Source organism: Aspergillus steynii, assembly GCF_002849105.1.
Source record: "Aspergillus steynii IBT 23096 chromosome Unknown P170scaffold_9, whole genome shotgun sequence".
Lineage (NCBI taxonomy): Eukaryota > Fungi > Ascomycota > Eurotiomycetes > Eurotiales > Aspergillaceae > Aspergillus > Aspergillus steynii.
Genome location: NW_020194406.1, coordinates 1,225,127 through 1,238,246, shown reverse-complemented (window position 1 = coordinate 1,238,246; position 13,120 = coordinate 1,225,127). Strand labels below are relative to the sequence as shown.

Genomic DNA, 13,120 nt, shown 5'->3' with positions numbered 1-13,120 from the left:
ATGACAGCCTCCCAAAACATCCTTCGTCCGCATCTCATGCGCTCCTTCCATCTTCCTCTCATTCTCATGGCAGCTCCCTCCCTTTTTCAATTTTGTCGAAGCCTGAAGTCAATCTGCCAAGCATTTCGCCGTTTGCTTCCACATTTATCTAGCACCTACCAAGGCCTCTTCTCTTCCCCCAAACATCTCCTTGATCAACTCACCTAGTCTTAGTTGAATTCAGTCATTCCATCATCTTTGGCAGTCTCCCTCCATCAATTCGTCACGTATCACTGGCTCCTGTCTATACTAGTTATGTTGCTAACTTAGCCAGGAACAATGCAGGGGACCAAACGACGCGAGCGGGAGAACCGACCTTGTGACCAGTGCAGGGAGAACAGATGTCGCTGCGACCGCGACGCAGCCAAAAAAAGATGTCTTTCATGCGAGGAGCAGAATCGAGAATGCACGTTTCTCCGCGGACCCATGCCACGGAAGATAAAAAATGACCAGACCTCGCCGATAGGGTATGTGCTCTACTCCGTTAGCCCCGAAATCACGATGAGGGACTAGAAGCAAGACTAACGCGTCACAGAGCCCAGCCCTCGACCTCGAAATTGGCGTCACCTGTACGGCCAAAGGGTAGAGCTGGTTCTTCTCTAGACAAATCCCTAGGTCTGAGATTACATTTACACTCGGAATACATTGGCCCCTCCAGCTATCATGAGCCCTCGTTGCTGGAGCTGAAACCGTCTGCGTCGCACCCTCCGGCAAAGCATGACTGTCGCCTACGACAGTTTGGTGGTTCTACGGCTTTTATGATTCACACCAACGAGGACTCGGCGTTTGAGGTCCAGCGCATCGCTGAGCTAGATAGGATCGAGGCGACGGTTCAACCTCTGGGACCAACCTTGGTGAAGTTGTATTTTCACATCGTGCATCCGACATTTCCTGTCCTGCAGAAGGACGCTTTCCTTGCGAAGTATGCGCGATCTTACCGTGAAATTTCTCCTCCCCTTCTGGCTGCAGTGTATCTCCTAGCCTTGGATTGGCAGCTGTTTGATCGGGCGCTCAGTGCGTCTAAAATTCCCGATGTGGCCGTGCTTGAGAATCTGGCAATGCGAGCGATGGATGATGATCTGACGAGACCGAAACTATCGACTCTGCAGGCAGGTTTGCTGTTGTTGCAGCGGGTTGGGCGTACAAAAAACACCCTTCTCGCACAGTTGGTTGCTTTGGGCCACGCTCTAGGCATCCATGTCGACTGCAGTGACTGGGCTATCTCGAAGTCCGAGAAAGGCCTGCGGCGGCGTCTGGCATGGACCCTGTACATGCAGGATAAGTGGGGGGTTCTTGTCCATGGTCGACCATCTCTCATTCCCGATCGAATCGCTCTGAATGGCGACAAAAGTGATGATACCGACTGGGACGTTCGCCCTTGCACGATGGATGATTTCCCCGAAACATCGACCAATGCAGATGATGGATCATACGGCAGCGTCGATGTAGAAATTGGCCGGTCCTCATTCCTGCACTCCATCGAGCTGACTAAGATTTTCAGCCAGATCCAATATACATTTTGCTCTGTCGGCGCAACAAGAAAGGGAGGCCGGTTGGACCGCCTAGGTGCGATAGGAATCACAGGGCTAGCGAATCCTTTTGCACAGCAACTCAGAGAATGGTACATTGGCTTGCCAGATGGCCTGAAGTTGAACACATCTAGCCACGTTCGACGGCTGTCTGCTAGTGGTGCTTTGCATCTCTCTCACATGGCAGCCGAGCTCACCCTGCATCGTGCGTTACTTCGCGCCTTGGGACCGGATACACCACCGAGCCTCCGTTTCACCATACGAGCTGCGTCTCGCGCACGCCTTCTTTCTGCACTGAGTCTCGTCGAAACCCTCCAACCTGAGCACACCCAGTCTTTCTGGGGGTTTGCTGCCTCTGCACAGATGGCTATGATTGGTTCCTTTGCTGGTCTTCTCTGGGCTACAAGTGTGGCGGGGGATGAGGCGATCGAATATGCCAACGTATTAGAACGACTACGGTGGGCATTGCAAGTCCGCGGATCGGCGGTTCCGTTTGTGCGCGAAGCCTTGCGTATGATCCACGAGGAAATTGGCGACCTAGGTGTTTTCAAGGATGCGACATACACGGATTTGCCTTGATTTCAGTTAGCTACGCGCCAGCAGAGGGTGCCAGGACATAATACACGGTTTTCATAGTGGGAAGGTATTGCGAATATAATGGATTCGGGTAGTCAAGGATGGAATACGAGTGGCGTGTTCGGCAAATGTACTTAAGACATATGACACCTTCTACTGAATTCTGAGAACGTCCATCCTTGACGTGGACAAAAGCATTACCACCTCTATTTTCTTCCACCACTTTCTTATGTCGTCACTTCAGCGAGCAGTCAGTAGTCACGTTCCCCGACACACAAGGTACGGCCGCCGTCGCCGAGAACCTGCTTCTTGAGATGCTGAGCACGCTCGATGAAGTGTCGACGAGCATGCCGGCACCGCCGAAACTGGCTTGTTTAAGCCGACGCACACCATCTTGGAGTGCATCTGAGCCGTCACATCTACGAAGGACCAATCCTCTTTCACAATCTTGCTCTTGACCACCGCTCCGACCGGTCCGAGCCGTTGCAGACTCGAGACCAGATCGTCACCACCAAGCGACTGCCATTTCGGCGGCTATAGCGATCTCGGCCACGGTGCTTGAGCCTGAGCCTGAGTCTTGAGCCCTAATGCACGCATATGCTTGCGGATCGGCCCAATGCACCAGCTCGGCGGCCTCCACCGCCGTCGTCAGTCGGCATTCTCGGCCAGGAGAGGGCTGGATCTCGGGATCAAAGTCTGCAGGTTGACTTGGCAGGCTAATTGAAGTCTCTTCATCGGTCAAATACCGAGGGGTATGATGATCTGGGATTGGTGCTGGTTTTGGGAAGTTTGCCCTGAGTTGCCACCATGATCTTATACTACCGGGGTTGTATGGATATCATTAGGGCACGTGTCTATGGGCGAACTGACAAATAGTAAGCATCTTGTATTAGAGGGCCTATTCCATAGAACCGTCGATCCGTAATAGTAAAGACACGAAAACTTGAATCTTGGCATTATACATACATACCACGACAAGCCTACATGTGTCATACGTCTAGACCTCGGCGGATGGAATAGACATCGGCAGAAATTAAGCATGCGGAATCACCCGATGACGGTGTTGGCGCGGTTTGCCGTGGACCCAATTGTCGGTTCGCCGAGAGAGTCGTTGGGATGCCGAGAGCTGGTGCGGCCGTCGGCGGTTCGGAGGAGGCCGAAGTATATGGCCAAGAGCAAGAAAAAGGTCTGGCGCTGTATGGTGATGAGGGTCGGTATCAGGTTTCTGCCCGATGCCATGGGTTTGGAGATCCACCAGATGGGCTATAAAGCGTCCCAGTCTCCTGGTGTTGCTGATGATGGATAAGCACGACACTTGAATACCGTTCTCATCATGTCAAAAGAAGTGATCGAAACAGAATCCAACAACAAGACCTATCCCGAAGGAGGCCTCAACGCCAACCTGGTCGTCCTCGGCAGCTTCAGCGCCATCACCGGCGGCCTGGGCCTGATGAACAGCATCGGCATCTACCAGGCGTGGATCTCCACGCACCAACTCGAGTCGCTCAGCGAGGGCCAAATCGGCTGGATCTTCGGCCTCTACAACTTCATGGTATTCTTCTGCGGCATCCAGATCGGCCCCGTCTTCGACGCCAAAGGGCCCCGCGTGCTGATGTGGACAGGATCCGCCCTCCTCATCCTCACCCTCATCCTGATCGGCTTCTGCACCCAATACTGGCACTTCATCGTCGTCATGGGCCTGCTCGGCGGCATGGGCACCTCCTTCATCTTCATCGTCCCCGTCGCCAGCATCGGCCACTTCTTCTTCCGTCGACGAGGCGCCGCCACCGGCCTCGCCATGTGCGGCGGCAGCATCGGCGGCGTCATCTTCCCGCTCGTCCTGGAGAACCTCTCCCCCCGTCTCGGCTTCGCATGGGCCACTCGCATCGTCGCCCTCATCACCCTCATCCTGCTGATCCCCGGCTGCATCCTCATCAAAGCCCGCCTGCCACCCAAGCCCACCACCTCTGCGAAAGTCCTCCTCCCGGACCTCACCATCCTCAAAGACCCCCTCCTCGCCCTGACCACCGCCGGCGTCTTCTTCATCGAATGGGGCTTCTTCGTCCCCCTCGAGTACATCGCCTCGTACTCCCTCGTCAACGGCATCCCGCACAGCCTCGCCTACCTAATGGTCGTGTTCCTCAACGCGGGCTCCTTCCCCGGGCGCTGGCTCCCGGGCATCGTGGCGGATAAACTAGGCCGGTTCAACACGCTGATCGCGACGAATGTGCTCTGTCTCGTGGCGATCCTGGGGATCTGGATGCCTGCGGACGGGAACGTCGTGGCGGTGGTGGTCTTCGCGGTGGTGTTTGGGTTCGCGAGTGGGAGTAATCTGAGCTTGGTGCCGGTTTGTGTGGGTGAGTTGTGTCCGACGGAGGAGTATGGAAGGTTTTATACGACTGTCTATACGGTTGTTAGTTTGGGGTAAGTCATTTTCTCTGGTATAGCCCTATGCGATATTGCAGGGAAGGAGGCTAATAATGATGCAGGGCCTTGACTGGCGTTCCGATCGCAGGAGAGATTATACATAAAAGTAAGGGTGAGTACTGGGGGTTGATTGCGTTCGCGGGAGGGACGTATGCGGCGGGGTTGGTGTGTTTTATTGCGGTGAAGGTGTTGCAGGGGAGACGGGGGAAGAAAATTGATACTTAGATTAATGATGTCTGGTATGCCGTGATGATATAGAGAAGATGAATAGAATAGAGAAAAATGGATTCCGTTGGTACATGATCTCGCTCATGTGACTGCTCTACCATTTCTGTATCCCTGACTCGCCTTAGCCAGCCACTTCATTTCTTCCAATTATTGTCTTCTGAGTGAATCAGCTCCATACTGTCAGCGCGTCAAAGCTGTCGTCAGCTTAATCTACGATGGAACTTGTCCCCGATCGAACTTGACATCTCACATCAACCCTAAAGCAACTGACGGGGAAATGCGCGTTCCTGCAGCTACCCACACCTGAAAATAAATCGGTGAGCTTACGAAGCAAATTTGATGATCGCAAACCAAGACTTCGGAACCAGATGACCAGTTTCCGCGGGAATGAAGACAAGCAGGATGCCAAATGCAAGGGATGCAGTGGTGGAGCGATGGAATTCTCCGACCACATATAACCAGGCAAGATCGTCAATAGCTGACGTAGGGATGCTGGATGTTCATCGGGTATCGGCTGGCGACTTCAGTTCCGTGCTATTAATTCTTTCTTGCTCATACTAATAAACGCTAGGGCGAGGAACTGCGGCAGATTACTGAGTAAGAACCGTCGATATTGGATGACCAGTTTCCAGCATGTTTGCCGTGTATCCACAATGCCTTGTGCAACCGATTATCGACCGGGCATATTCAAGCTAAATGTTGCTGGGACCTGTCATCTCAGGGAATTTTACGCCGTTGTTGATCCGGAGAGTTTCTCCTGACAGGAAAGCCCCGAATCAAATCAGTCCGGTTGATCAACGTCAATCAAGCTCATTCACTGAATGTCTAGACGACTTGATCCAGACGAGGTGATATGTAACTGGAGCGGTTGATCAAGGGGCTTTCAGGTATGCATTCCATACGGAGCATGACGACGATCCCTCTAGGCGATAGAACAACCCCTTTCTCGTCTATTAGCTCGAGAGCTATTGGGTAATGTTGTCAGGCGTCTGTTATAACTAGGAAAAGAGATGAACCTTCTTGCTGTCGACGAAGAACCGCGGAAGACTTTTCACAGCAATAAGCCTATCTATAACGGATAGAAGTGCTATATTCAGGCCGAAATGGACGAAGAGAAGCAGAGCAGTCTGACCACCGAAACCACCCGCTCTGACGACGGAAAGACCGTCGTGGACTGGAAAGGGGACGCTGATCCGGGCCATCCTCATAACTGGTCAAAGTCTCGCAAATGGTTCATCATTGGTCTCACATCGCTGACATGTTTCAATGGGTATGAAACAGCCGTCGCAAACTATAATCGCGTACTAACATGCTGCAGCGCGATTGTGTCCACCATCTTTGCTCCCGGGGTTCCCGATGTCCTCGAGGAGTTTCGTATCTCTAGCGGCTCCTTAGAGTCGTTCATGGTGACGGTCTACCTGATCGGATCTGTAATAGGACCCCTGGTTTTGCCTCCTATTAGTGAATGCTATGGGCGATTGCTCATAACGCACATCTCTAATGTCGGCTTTTTGTTCTCGTCTATCCTGTGTGCGGCGGCAGTCAACATGCCGATGATTATCCTCGCGCGGTTCCTTATGGGAATTGCTGCGTCAGTTCCCAGCACCGTTGGCGGTGGTATCATCGCTGATTTGATGGTTGTTGAGGAGCGCGGCACTGCCTTAACGGCTTGGACGATTGGAAATTCGTTGGTATGTATTTGTGGCCTCAGGCATAACCGTGTGCTGACCAAGTAATAGAGCCAGGTTTTGGGTAGGGTTAAGGACTTTCCACTCGTGGTTGATCGACAGCTAACTTAGTAAACCTTAGGACCTATATTTGGAGGGTACATCGTGTATGGAGCCGGTTGGCGATGGACTGTCTGGGTGGTTGTCATAATCGTAAGTAATCGCTCGATACTCGCAGATTCCAAAGCTAAAATGTGTCAGGGTGGACTGGTGATGATCCTAGCCTTTCTATTTCAGAAAGAGTCCCACGCACCGACTCTCCTGCGACAAGAAGCAGCACGACTCCAGAAGATCACCGGCATCATGCATCGCGCCAGCAGCGATGACGGCCAACCTGCAAGCGTAAGGATTAAGCGCGCCATCACCCGGCCACTCCGGATGATGGTGCAGGCTCCGATCGTGACGATCGCCTCATGCTACAACTCCGTATCCTACACCTACATGTACATCTGCATCACGAGTTTCACGCGGGTATTCGAGACCACGTACGGGTTCGACGCCAGCAACGCGGGACTCGCGTACGTCGGACTCGGGATCGGATCTTGTCTCGCGCAGTTGACCATCGCGTCCCTCTCGGACCGATACATCCAGCTGCGCAAGAGCCTCAGCAAGACCGTGAAGCCCGAGCACCGCCTCTTCACGCTCGTGGCGGGCGTGATCGTTCTTCCGATCGGGCTGTTCTGGTACGGCTGGACGGCCCAGTATAAGGTGCACTGGATCGCGCCCATCATCGGCACCAGCTTCGTGGGATTCGGCATCATGTGTGTTCAACTGAGTGTGCAGCTGTATCTGGTCGACGGGTTCAGCTACTATGCGGCTAGTGCTGTGGCGGCTAACCTCGCCATCAAAAGTACCTTTGGGACGGTGATCCCGTTGGCTGGAGCTCCGCTGTATGATAGTCTGGGTTTGGGCTGGGGGAACAGCCTTCTTGGGTTCATTGCGGTCGGGCTGATACCGGCCTCGTTGGTCCTTATGCGGTATGGCGATGGGATTCGAGTGCGTGGCAAGTTCTGTGGAGATTCTGGCGAGGATACTTAATGTTTCGATGCCTTTACAACCTTCACAAAGAGGTCTTATGGGCTGGTTTACCTCGGTGAGTCAGCACCAGAACTGTCTATTGAGTCTAGCCCTATCTGGCTGGCAGACGCGGGTGAACCAACAGCGACTCGCAGCCAAACAATCATCTTCTCGTTCATTGGACGGTCCTTCGTATACTCCGCCACGTAGATCTGGATGACAGTAGCGCCATTTGTTCTCTTCTCTTCTATCCTGACATCCCAACGTTCCTAGCGTAATAACCCTCAATCTCCACCTCCAAAACAACAAAATAATAAGAAAAGACCAAGGAAATGTCACACTTCTACCCCCGCTCCCCCTACGCCGAAGACCAGCGCCTCTCCCACACAATCCTAACCACCCACGTCCTCAGCCGCGGCTTCCAAGCTGGCACGGGGATCGGCCTCCTCGTGCATCTCGGCCTTACCCTCGGCCAACGCAACCGCCTCACCGCGCCCGCCGTCCTCCGCTCCGCCGGCGTCGGCGGCGTCCTCGGCACCGGCGCCCTCGGCGTCGCGCTGTTCCTGCGCATGCGTGGCCGCGAGCTGATCGAGTGGAAGGATCGCAGCTGGGCGTTGCGGAATAATGCGCGCCAGGTCAGAGTGGATGATTTCAGTGAGCCGGGGATGGTGGTGGGGGGTGTTTTGGCTGCGGTGGTGATGCCGAGGTTTGGGGGGTGGCTGGGTGGAGGGGGGTTGTTGGGGGTGCGGGCGTGGGATCGTTGGTTGGGGTGGTGGGGAGTGTGGTTTGGGGGGGTTTTTTGTGATTGAGGTGGGCTTTGCTTGGGGGTTTGTGGTTGATGAGTTGGTGGGTTGTGTGTATGATTATATGATGTTGTTGTGTGTATTAATGGTGGTGGACTCTACTCTTTGGCTAGGGCGTTCTGGTTGGCTTGAATATTTGTGAATATGGCGTTGGATATATTAAATCTCGTCTTATTTGGAGGGAAATGGCTGATTTACTTTCATTTCTTTGTTCTGATCAATATCTAATAGTGCACAGTCATCTATGCCAACATGTTTACCATGTAGGGGGATATTCCATTCGATCAAGGACACTGCAGGATCTTGCGAGAGTGCTACAGATAGAAACCATATCCTTTGCTCAGTATCGGTACCTGGCTGGTTTTCTCTTTCAAAATGAGAGGCATGAAACCTGAAGCCATTGATTCTCGCTGCAACAAAGGAAGATCGATTGTCTATATCATGCCTCCAACAAAGCCTTTGTCTCCTTCAGAAACAGAGATATATAACCTGCCAGAGCCATCTAGTGTACCAGAATAACTCACTGTCTAACCATTCTAGATCAACTCACCATGTCCTGGCGCAAATGGCTCAAAGAACCGCGATCTCGAGCCATCGAGCCGAGCAGAGACATCCCGTACGAAATGCCCTCGCAGCGTCTCGGACCCCAGCTGGCTTCAGAAATCGCCCATCTCTTTGATGATGCCCAGATCCCGAGCTTTCTCTGGGATTGGATCGAGAGTTCCCCCCGGACAGAAGCGCGGTACCACGTTGTAAGCAACTCCCATCCACTCCACATCCTCACTACCTAAACTAACAAACCACAGGAATTCGAATTCATCGTCCCAGACTACCTACTAACCGAAGCCCACAAACAGCTCGTCACCGTCGGCTTCAGAACATGCGCAGCAGGCCCTGCATGCCACGTCTACTCCGACTTCCCATTCAAACCCCTCGCCACCACGCACTTCCACCACCTCAGCCGCGTCGACGAGATGATCTCCCTGCGCACCCAGTCCGCCCTCGCCGCAAAGCTCCATCTCACGCTCGCTCCCCCAGCGGATCATAACAGTAACCCCGACTTCATGCTGAGCAACGACCTCAGACTCGCCGGGAGCCCGGCGGCCTTCGCGCCCCTCCCGGACGACATGTATCCGTTTCGGCTCCTCACGCCGGTGCGGTTCGCGGAGGCGATCATGCTGCAGTTTGCGCACGATGTGGATACCGAGCGGGATACGGTCGTTCGGGGATATGTGTCGCGGTTGATGTTTTTGAAGAGGGACGGGCAGGGGCCGAGTGGGTTGCTTGTGGAGGGGGATTTTCATGAGTATCTGAGGCCGCTGTGGGGTGCGTTGGAGGAGGCGACGTTTGAGTTGTTGGTGGCGCATGCGCGCAGGGTGAAGTTTCAGTTGGATAAGACGGGGTTTCGGTTGCCGACGGAGGAGGAGATTGAGAAGAAGAAGAGGAAGAGGGAGAAGCAGAGGAGGAAGGAGATGGAGAAGGGCAGGTGATAGAATGTTTTTGGAGTTGTTTATGTTTTTGTTTTATGTTGTTGTCGATTATGTACTTGAGAGGTGATAGGTGAATTATATTGTGAGGTTGTCTGCGTAAGTGTCAATGTTTTCCTTTTCCAGTCTCATAAATTGTACTGAAATGGAGTTTAAAATGACTTTGCGTTGCTAGAGTTCTTAAGTGAGTCGAAAAACTAATGTCTGTGCCTAAATATATCACGGCAACCGACAGGCTACATCCATCAAGGTATATCGCCAGCCCTCCTAACTCAAACTTGAATCACTCCCCAGTATCTCAACCAGCTGACTACATTCCTTACAAGTACTTCTTGAAAGTCTTTCTTTCATTGATTAGAACAACCCAAACAGGCCACGCGGCAAGCTACCAAACCACTCCCGTCGTGTTCGTGAATGATCTCATTGTCCTTCTCCACATCCTCAACTTACTCAAGAACTTCAACTTCAACGCCAACATCAACCTCATCAAAGACCCAACCCTCAAAATGAATCATCAAGACCCAAGTTCATCGCCATCCCGTCTCATCTCCCTCCCCACCGAGCTGCATCTCATGATCATCAAATTTCTCATCTTCCCCGACATCATCCATCTGAAACTCACTTGCACCTATTTCAACGCCATCATCCCGCGTCTGAACCACGCCGCGCTCATGGAAGCCGAAGAAACCGACTTCGCCGCCTGCAACTACATCTTCGCGTGTCGCTACTGTCTGCGCCTGCGCCCGAGATCAGAATTCGCCGATCGCATGATTCATCGACGTCGGGGACGGTACGGTCGCGAGGCAGGAAAACGCTTCTGTATCGAGTGCGGTCTGCAACCGAGGGCCGGATGGCCTAGGTATGGCCCTGGGGCGCAGATCATCATCAAGGGTGCGCCGTACGTGATCTGTCTTTCCTGTCGTGAGTTTGCGATCGGGATGAGAGACGGGGATGGGCGGGTGATGGGCGAGTGTTGGGATTGCTTGAAGAAGCGAGACAAGAAGACGGAGAAGGAAAAGGAGGAAAGCGTCGTGGTGATGACGAGGAGGATGGGGCGGTTCTGGTGAGATGCTGTGGATGGGCCGCGTTTGCTTTGTGTTACCTGCGGTCGTGGTTCTTGGTATGGCGATTCAGGGGAAAGGGAAGGGGAAGGGTTTATGCTGACGGTCTACAGATAGATCGCTTGGCTATGCGATGCTACGGTTGTTGATGGAGAAGACAGAAGAGCATTGGGAGAACGTTGGGAATGAAGTGTTGGGAGCTTCTACTTGGTATATTCTCGATTATCTTCCTCCGCTATCTTTGATCAACATACTAATCTTGCCGGGCAGGATCCTGAGCTGGCTTGTTTTGCAGGAAAGTGTCGATCTCTGCCATGATTTCTGGTGTGAGTTTGGGCAGCAGTTTTAGACTCTCCACGTTATCGACAACTTGTTCCGGTCGCGAGGCGCCCGTGATCACCGAAGAGACGTTTTCGTTTTTCAAACACCAGGCCAGCGCGAGCTGAGACAATTTGACTCCGAATTTGTCCGCCAATTCCTGTGCATTCCAGTAAATTTGCTAGTTCTCCATCGGATAGTTGGTCTTTCACATACCTTCAAGCCAACGATCTTCTTAATGGTACCTGCCCATTGCTCATTCTCCCAGTCGTTTCGAACAGAGCTGGCAAATTTATCCTTGCTTTCAGCAAATCTCGAACCCGCGGGAGGCTCTGCCGTCGCATCGTTGTATTTACCGCTCAAAAGCCCCATCTTCAGGGGGGAGAAGGTAGTCAGTCCGATTCCATACCGAGAGTACAATCGCTGAAACTGTCCCTCGACCCTTCCGCGATCCAACATGTTGTACAGCGGCTGTTCCACAATGGGCGCAATCAGTCCCAACGACTTCACAATCCCGCAAGCTTCGGCGATCTCATCGGCCGACCATTCCGATGTTCCCCAGTAGAAGGCCCAGCCTTTTTCGATCACATAATTGAAAGCGCGCACGGTTTCCTCCATCGGCGTGAGCCGATCCGGACGATGCGCATAGATGATATCGACATATTCCAGCTGGAGACGACCGAGAGATGCCCTTGTACCTTCGACGATGTGTTTCCTCGACAGGCCGTGGTTATTGATCAGGATTTCACCGTTTCCAAGGCCCCAGTTGATCTAAAACCGTTGCGCATTAGCTCTGAGTGACTTCGGACAGCGAAGAGACAGGACACACCTTGGTGCTGATGACCAGGTCGCTTCGGCTCCAGCCAAATTTCTTTATGGCTTGTCCCATGATTATCTCCGATTGACCACCAGCATAGCTAGACCGTCAGCTTAAGTACTTGCGAGATGTTGGTCGCCTGTACCTTTCTGCTGTGTCGAAAAAGTTCACTCCGCAGTCATAGGCCTGTTTCATGCAGTTGAATGTCATTTCTAAGATGGACCGGGTTAGCACGATCAACAACTCCGAGTTGAGTGCAGCTTGTACCGTTCTCGACGTGACCACCGAACCTATGGGAAGGAAAATATCAATAACATTGCCTCTTTTCCGCATACGCGCAGCTAAGACACTCACGTCAACCATCCTCCCAGACCTATCGCTGAAACGTGCAGGCCCGAGTTGCCGACCCGTCGGTAGAGCATGTCTTGATTTTTGTTTGGCCACGCCATACTGTCTGTGCAACAATCCAACGGGATGAAAAATTTGGTAACAAGATGAAGGCCTTGCGTGGAATGAATTCAATGCTTTTCGAACGACAGTGAGGGGTTCCGCCTCATTTTAAACCTTTTACCTGCGAGAGCTCCTACGCTTGACAATTGCAGCTCAATCCTCATGAAACATCATTGGCCCAACGAATTTGGTGCCGCATTCTGGCGAATGATACAGGTTCATCGGATGCCTGGATCCGCCGTTCTCATAGCACCAATCATTATGGAACAATCGATTGAACGTGCAAACGCGGGGCTTCGTGGGTTGGGTCTCGGAGGAATGCTCGGAGGGTCTTTCTTTAGTCCCAAATTGTTCCAGTCTTGTCAGGGATGATGCACGCTTACCCAATTGGTCATAGCGGATCAGAATTGTTGTTGCTCCGTTGGATACATGGTGTCATCGCCATAGGGTATATGAGCCTGGATAGGAAGCAGAAGGTGGTTGAACGTTCTGAAGAATCGACAATGTCAGATGATGTGTCTTGGACACCTTGACTGTCAGGCAGACTCCACGTGCAAACCGCTGTCTTTCTGGCTGCCGACGTTAATCGCCGTCTCCTCTTCTTCGACTTCATCAATTTCTCCACGATCCATCGGAAAGCA

The 13,120-nt window shown here is 52.7% G+C and overlaps 6 protein-coding genes across 6 annotated transcripts; 4 read left to right on the top strand and 2 right to left on the bottom strand.

The window, feature by feature from the left end:
- Positions 1-59: 59 nt before the first annotated feature.
- Positions 60-2,310, top strand: P170DRAFT_459058 (Zn(II)2Cys6 transcription factor). The gene is made up of 2 exons (XM_024851838.1): positions 60-506; positions 575-2,310. The coding sequence occupies exons 1-2, from the start codon at positions 319-321 to the stop codon at positions 2,145-2,147; spliced, it is 1,761 nt and encodes a 586-aa protein (XP_024699829.1). The 5' UTR covers positions 60-318; the 3' UTR covers positions 2,148-2,310.
- Positions 2,311-2,649: 339 nt separating this feature from the next.
- P170DRAFT_480283 (uncharacterized protein) lies at positions 2,650-3,383 on the bottom strand (the record flags this gene model as incomplete). Its single annotated transcript, XM_024853767.1, has 2 exons — positions 2,650-2,860; positions 3,196-3,383. 2 exons carry the CDS (start codon positions 3,381-3,383, stop codon positions 2,650-2,652), a joined length of 399 nt encoding a protein of 132 aa, XP_024699828.1.
- P170DRAFT_440791 (putative monocarboxylate transporter) lies at positions 3,116-4,805 on the top strand. The gene has a single exon (XM_024850161.1). It carries the CDS (start codon positions 3,478-3,480, stop codon positions 4,570-4,572), a length of 1,095 nt encoding a protein of 364 aa, XP_024699827.1. The 5' UTR covers positions 3,116-3,477; the 3' UTR covers positions 4,573-4,805.
- A 1,097-nt stretch (positions 4,806-5,902) lies between these two features.
- On the top strand, positions 5,903-8,488 carry P170DRAFT_430406 (MFS general substrate transporter; the record flags this gene model as incomplete). The annotated part of the gene is made up of 8 exons (XM_024847954.1): positions 5,903-6,069; positions 6,118-6,490; positions 6,539-6,551; positions 6,609-6,679; positions 6,764-7,522; positions 7,595-7,619; positions 7,862-8,197; positions 8,460-8,488. The coding sequence occupies 8 exons, from the start codon at positions 5,903-5,905 to the stop codon at positions 8,486-8,488; spliced, it is 1,773 nt and encodes a 590-aa protein (XP_024699826.1).
- Positions 8,489-8,897: 409 nt separating this feature from the next.
- Positions 8,898-10,900, top strand: P170DRAFT_430405 (F-box domain protein; the record flags this gene model as incomplete). The annotated part of the gene is made up of 4 exons (XM_024847953.1): positions 8,898-9,098; positions 9,153-9,832; positions 10,009-10,017; positions 10,084-10,900. The coding sequence occupies 4 exons, from the start codon at positions 8,898-8,900 to the stop codon at positions 10,898-10,900; spliced, it is 1,707 nt and encodes a 568-aa protein (XP_024699825.1).
- A 247-nt stretch (positions 10,901-11,147) lies between these two features.
- P170DRAFT_367881 (putative voltage-gated K+ channel beta subunit (KCNAB)) lies at positions 11,148-12,478 on the bottom strand (the record flags this gene model as incomplete). Its single annotated transcript, XM_024844829.1, has 6 exons — positions 11,148-11,372; positions 11,429-11,983; positions 12,042-12,129; positions 12,175-12,241; positions 12,297-12,319; positions 12,384-12,478. 6 exons carry the CDS (start codon positions 12,476-12,478, stop codon positions 11,148-11,150), a joined length of 1,053 nt encoding a protein of 350 aa, XP_024699824.1.
- Between the last annotated feature and the right edge of the window lie 642 nt (positions 12,479-13,120).

Coding starts and splice junctions, on each gene's coding strand:
- P170DRAFT_440791 (XM_024850161.1), top strand. CDS start 3,478: ATGTCAAAAGAAGTGATCGAAACAGAATCCAACAACAAGACCTATCCC.
- P170DRAFT_459058 (XM_024851838.1), top strand. CDS start 319: ATGCAGGGGACCAAACGACGCGAGCGGGAGAACCGACCTTGTGACCAG. Junction 507..574: donor GACCAGACCTCGCCGATAGG/GTATGTGCTCTA, acceptor AACGCGTCACAG/AGCCCAGCCCTCGACCTCGA.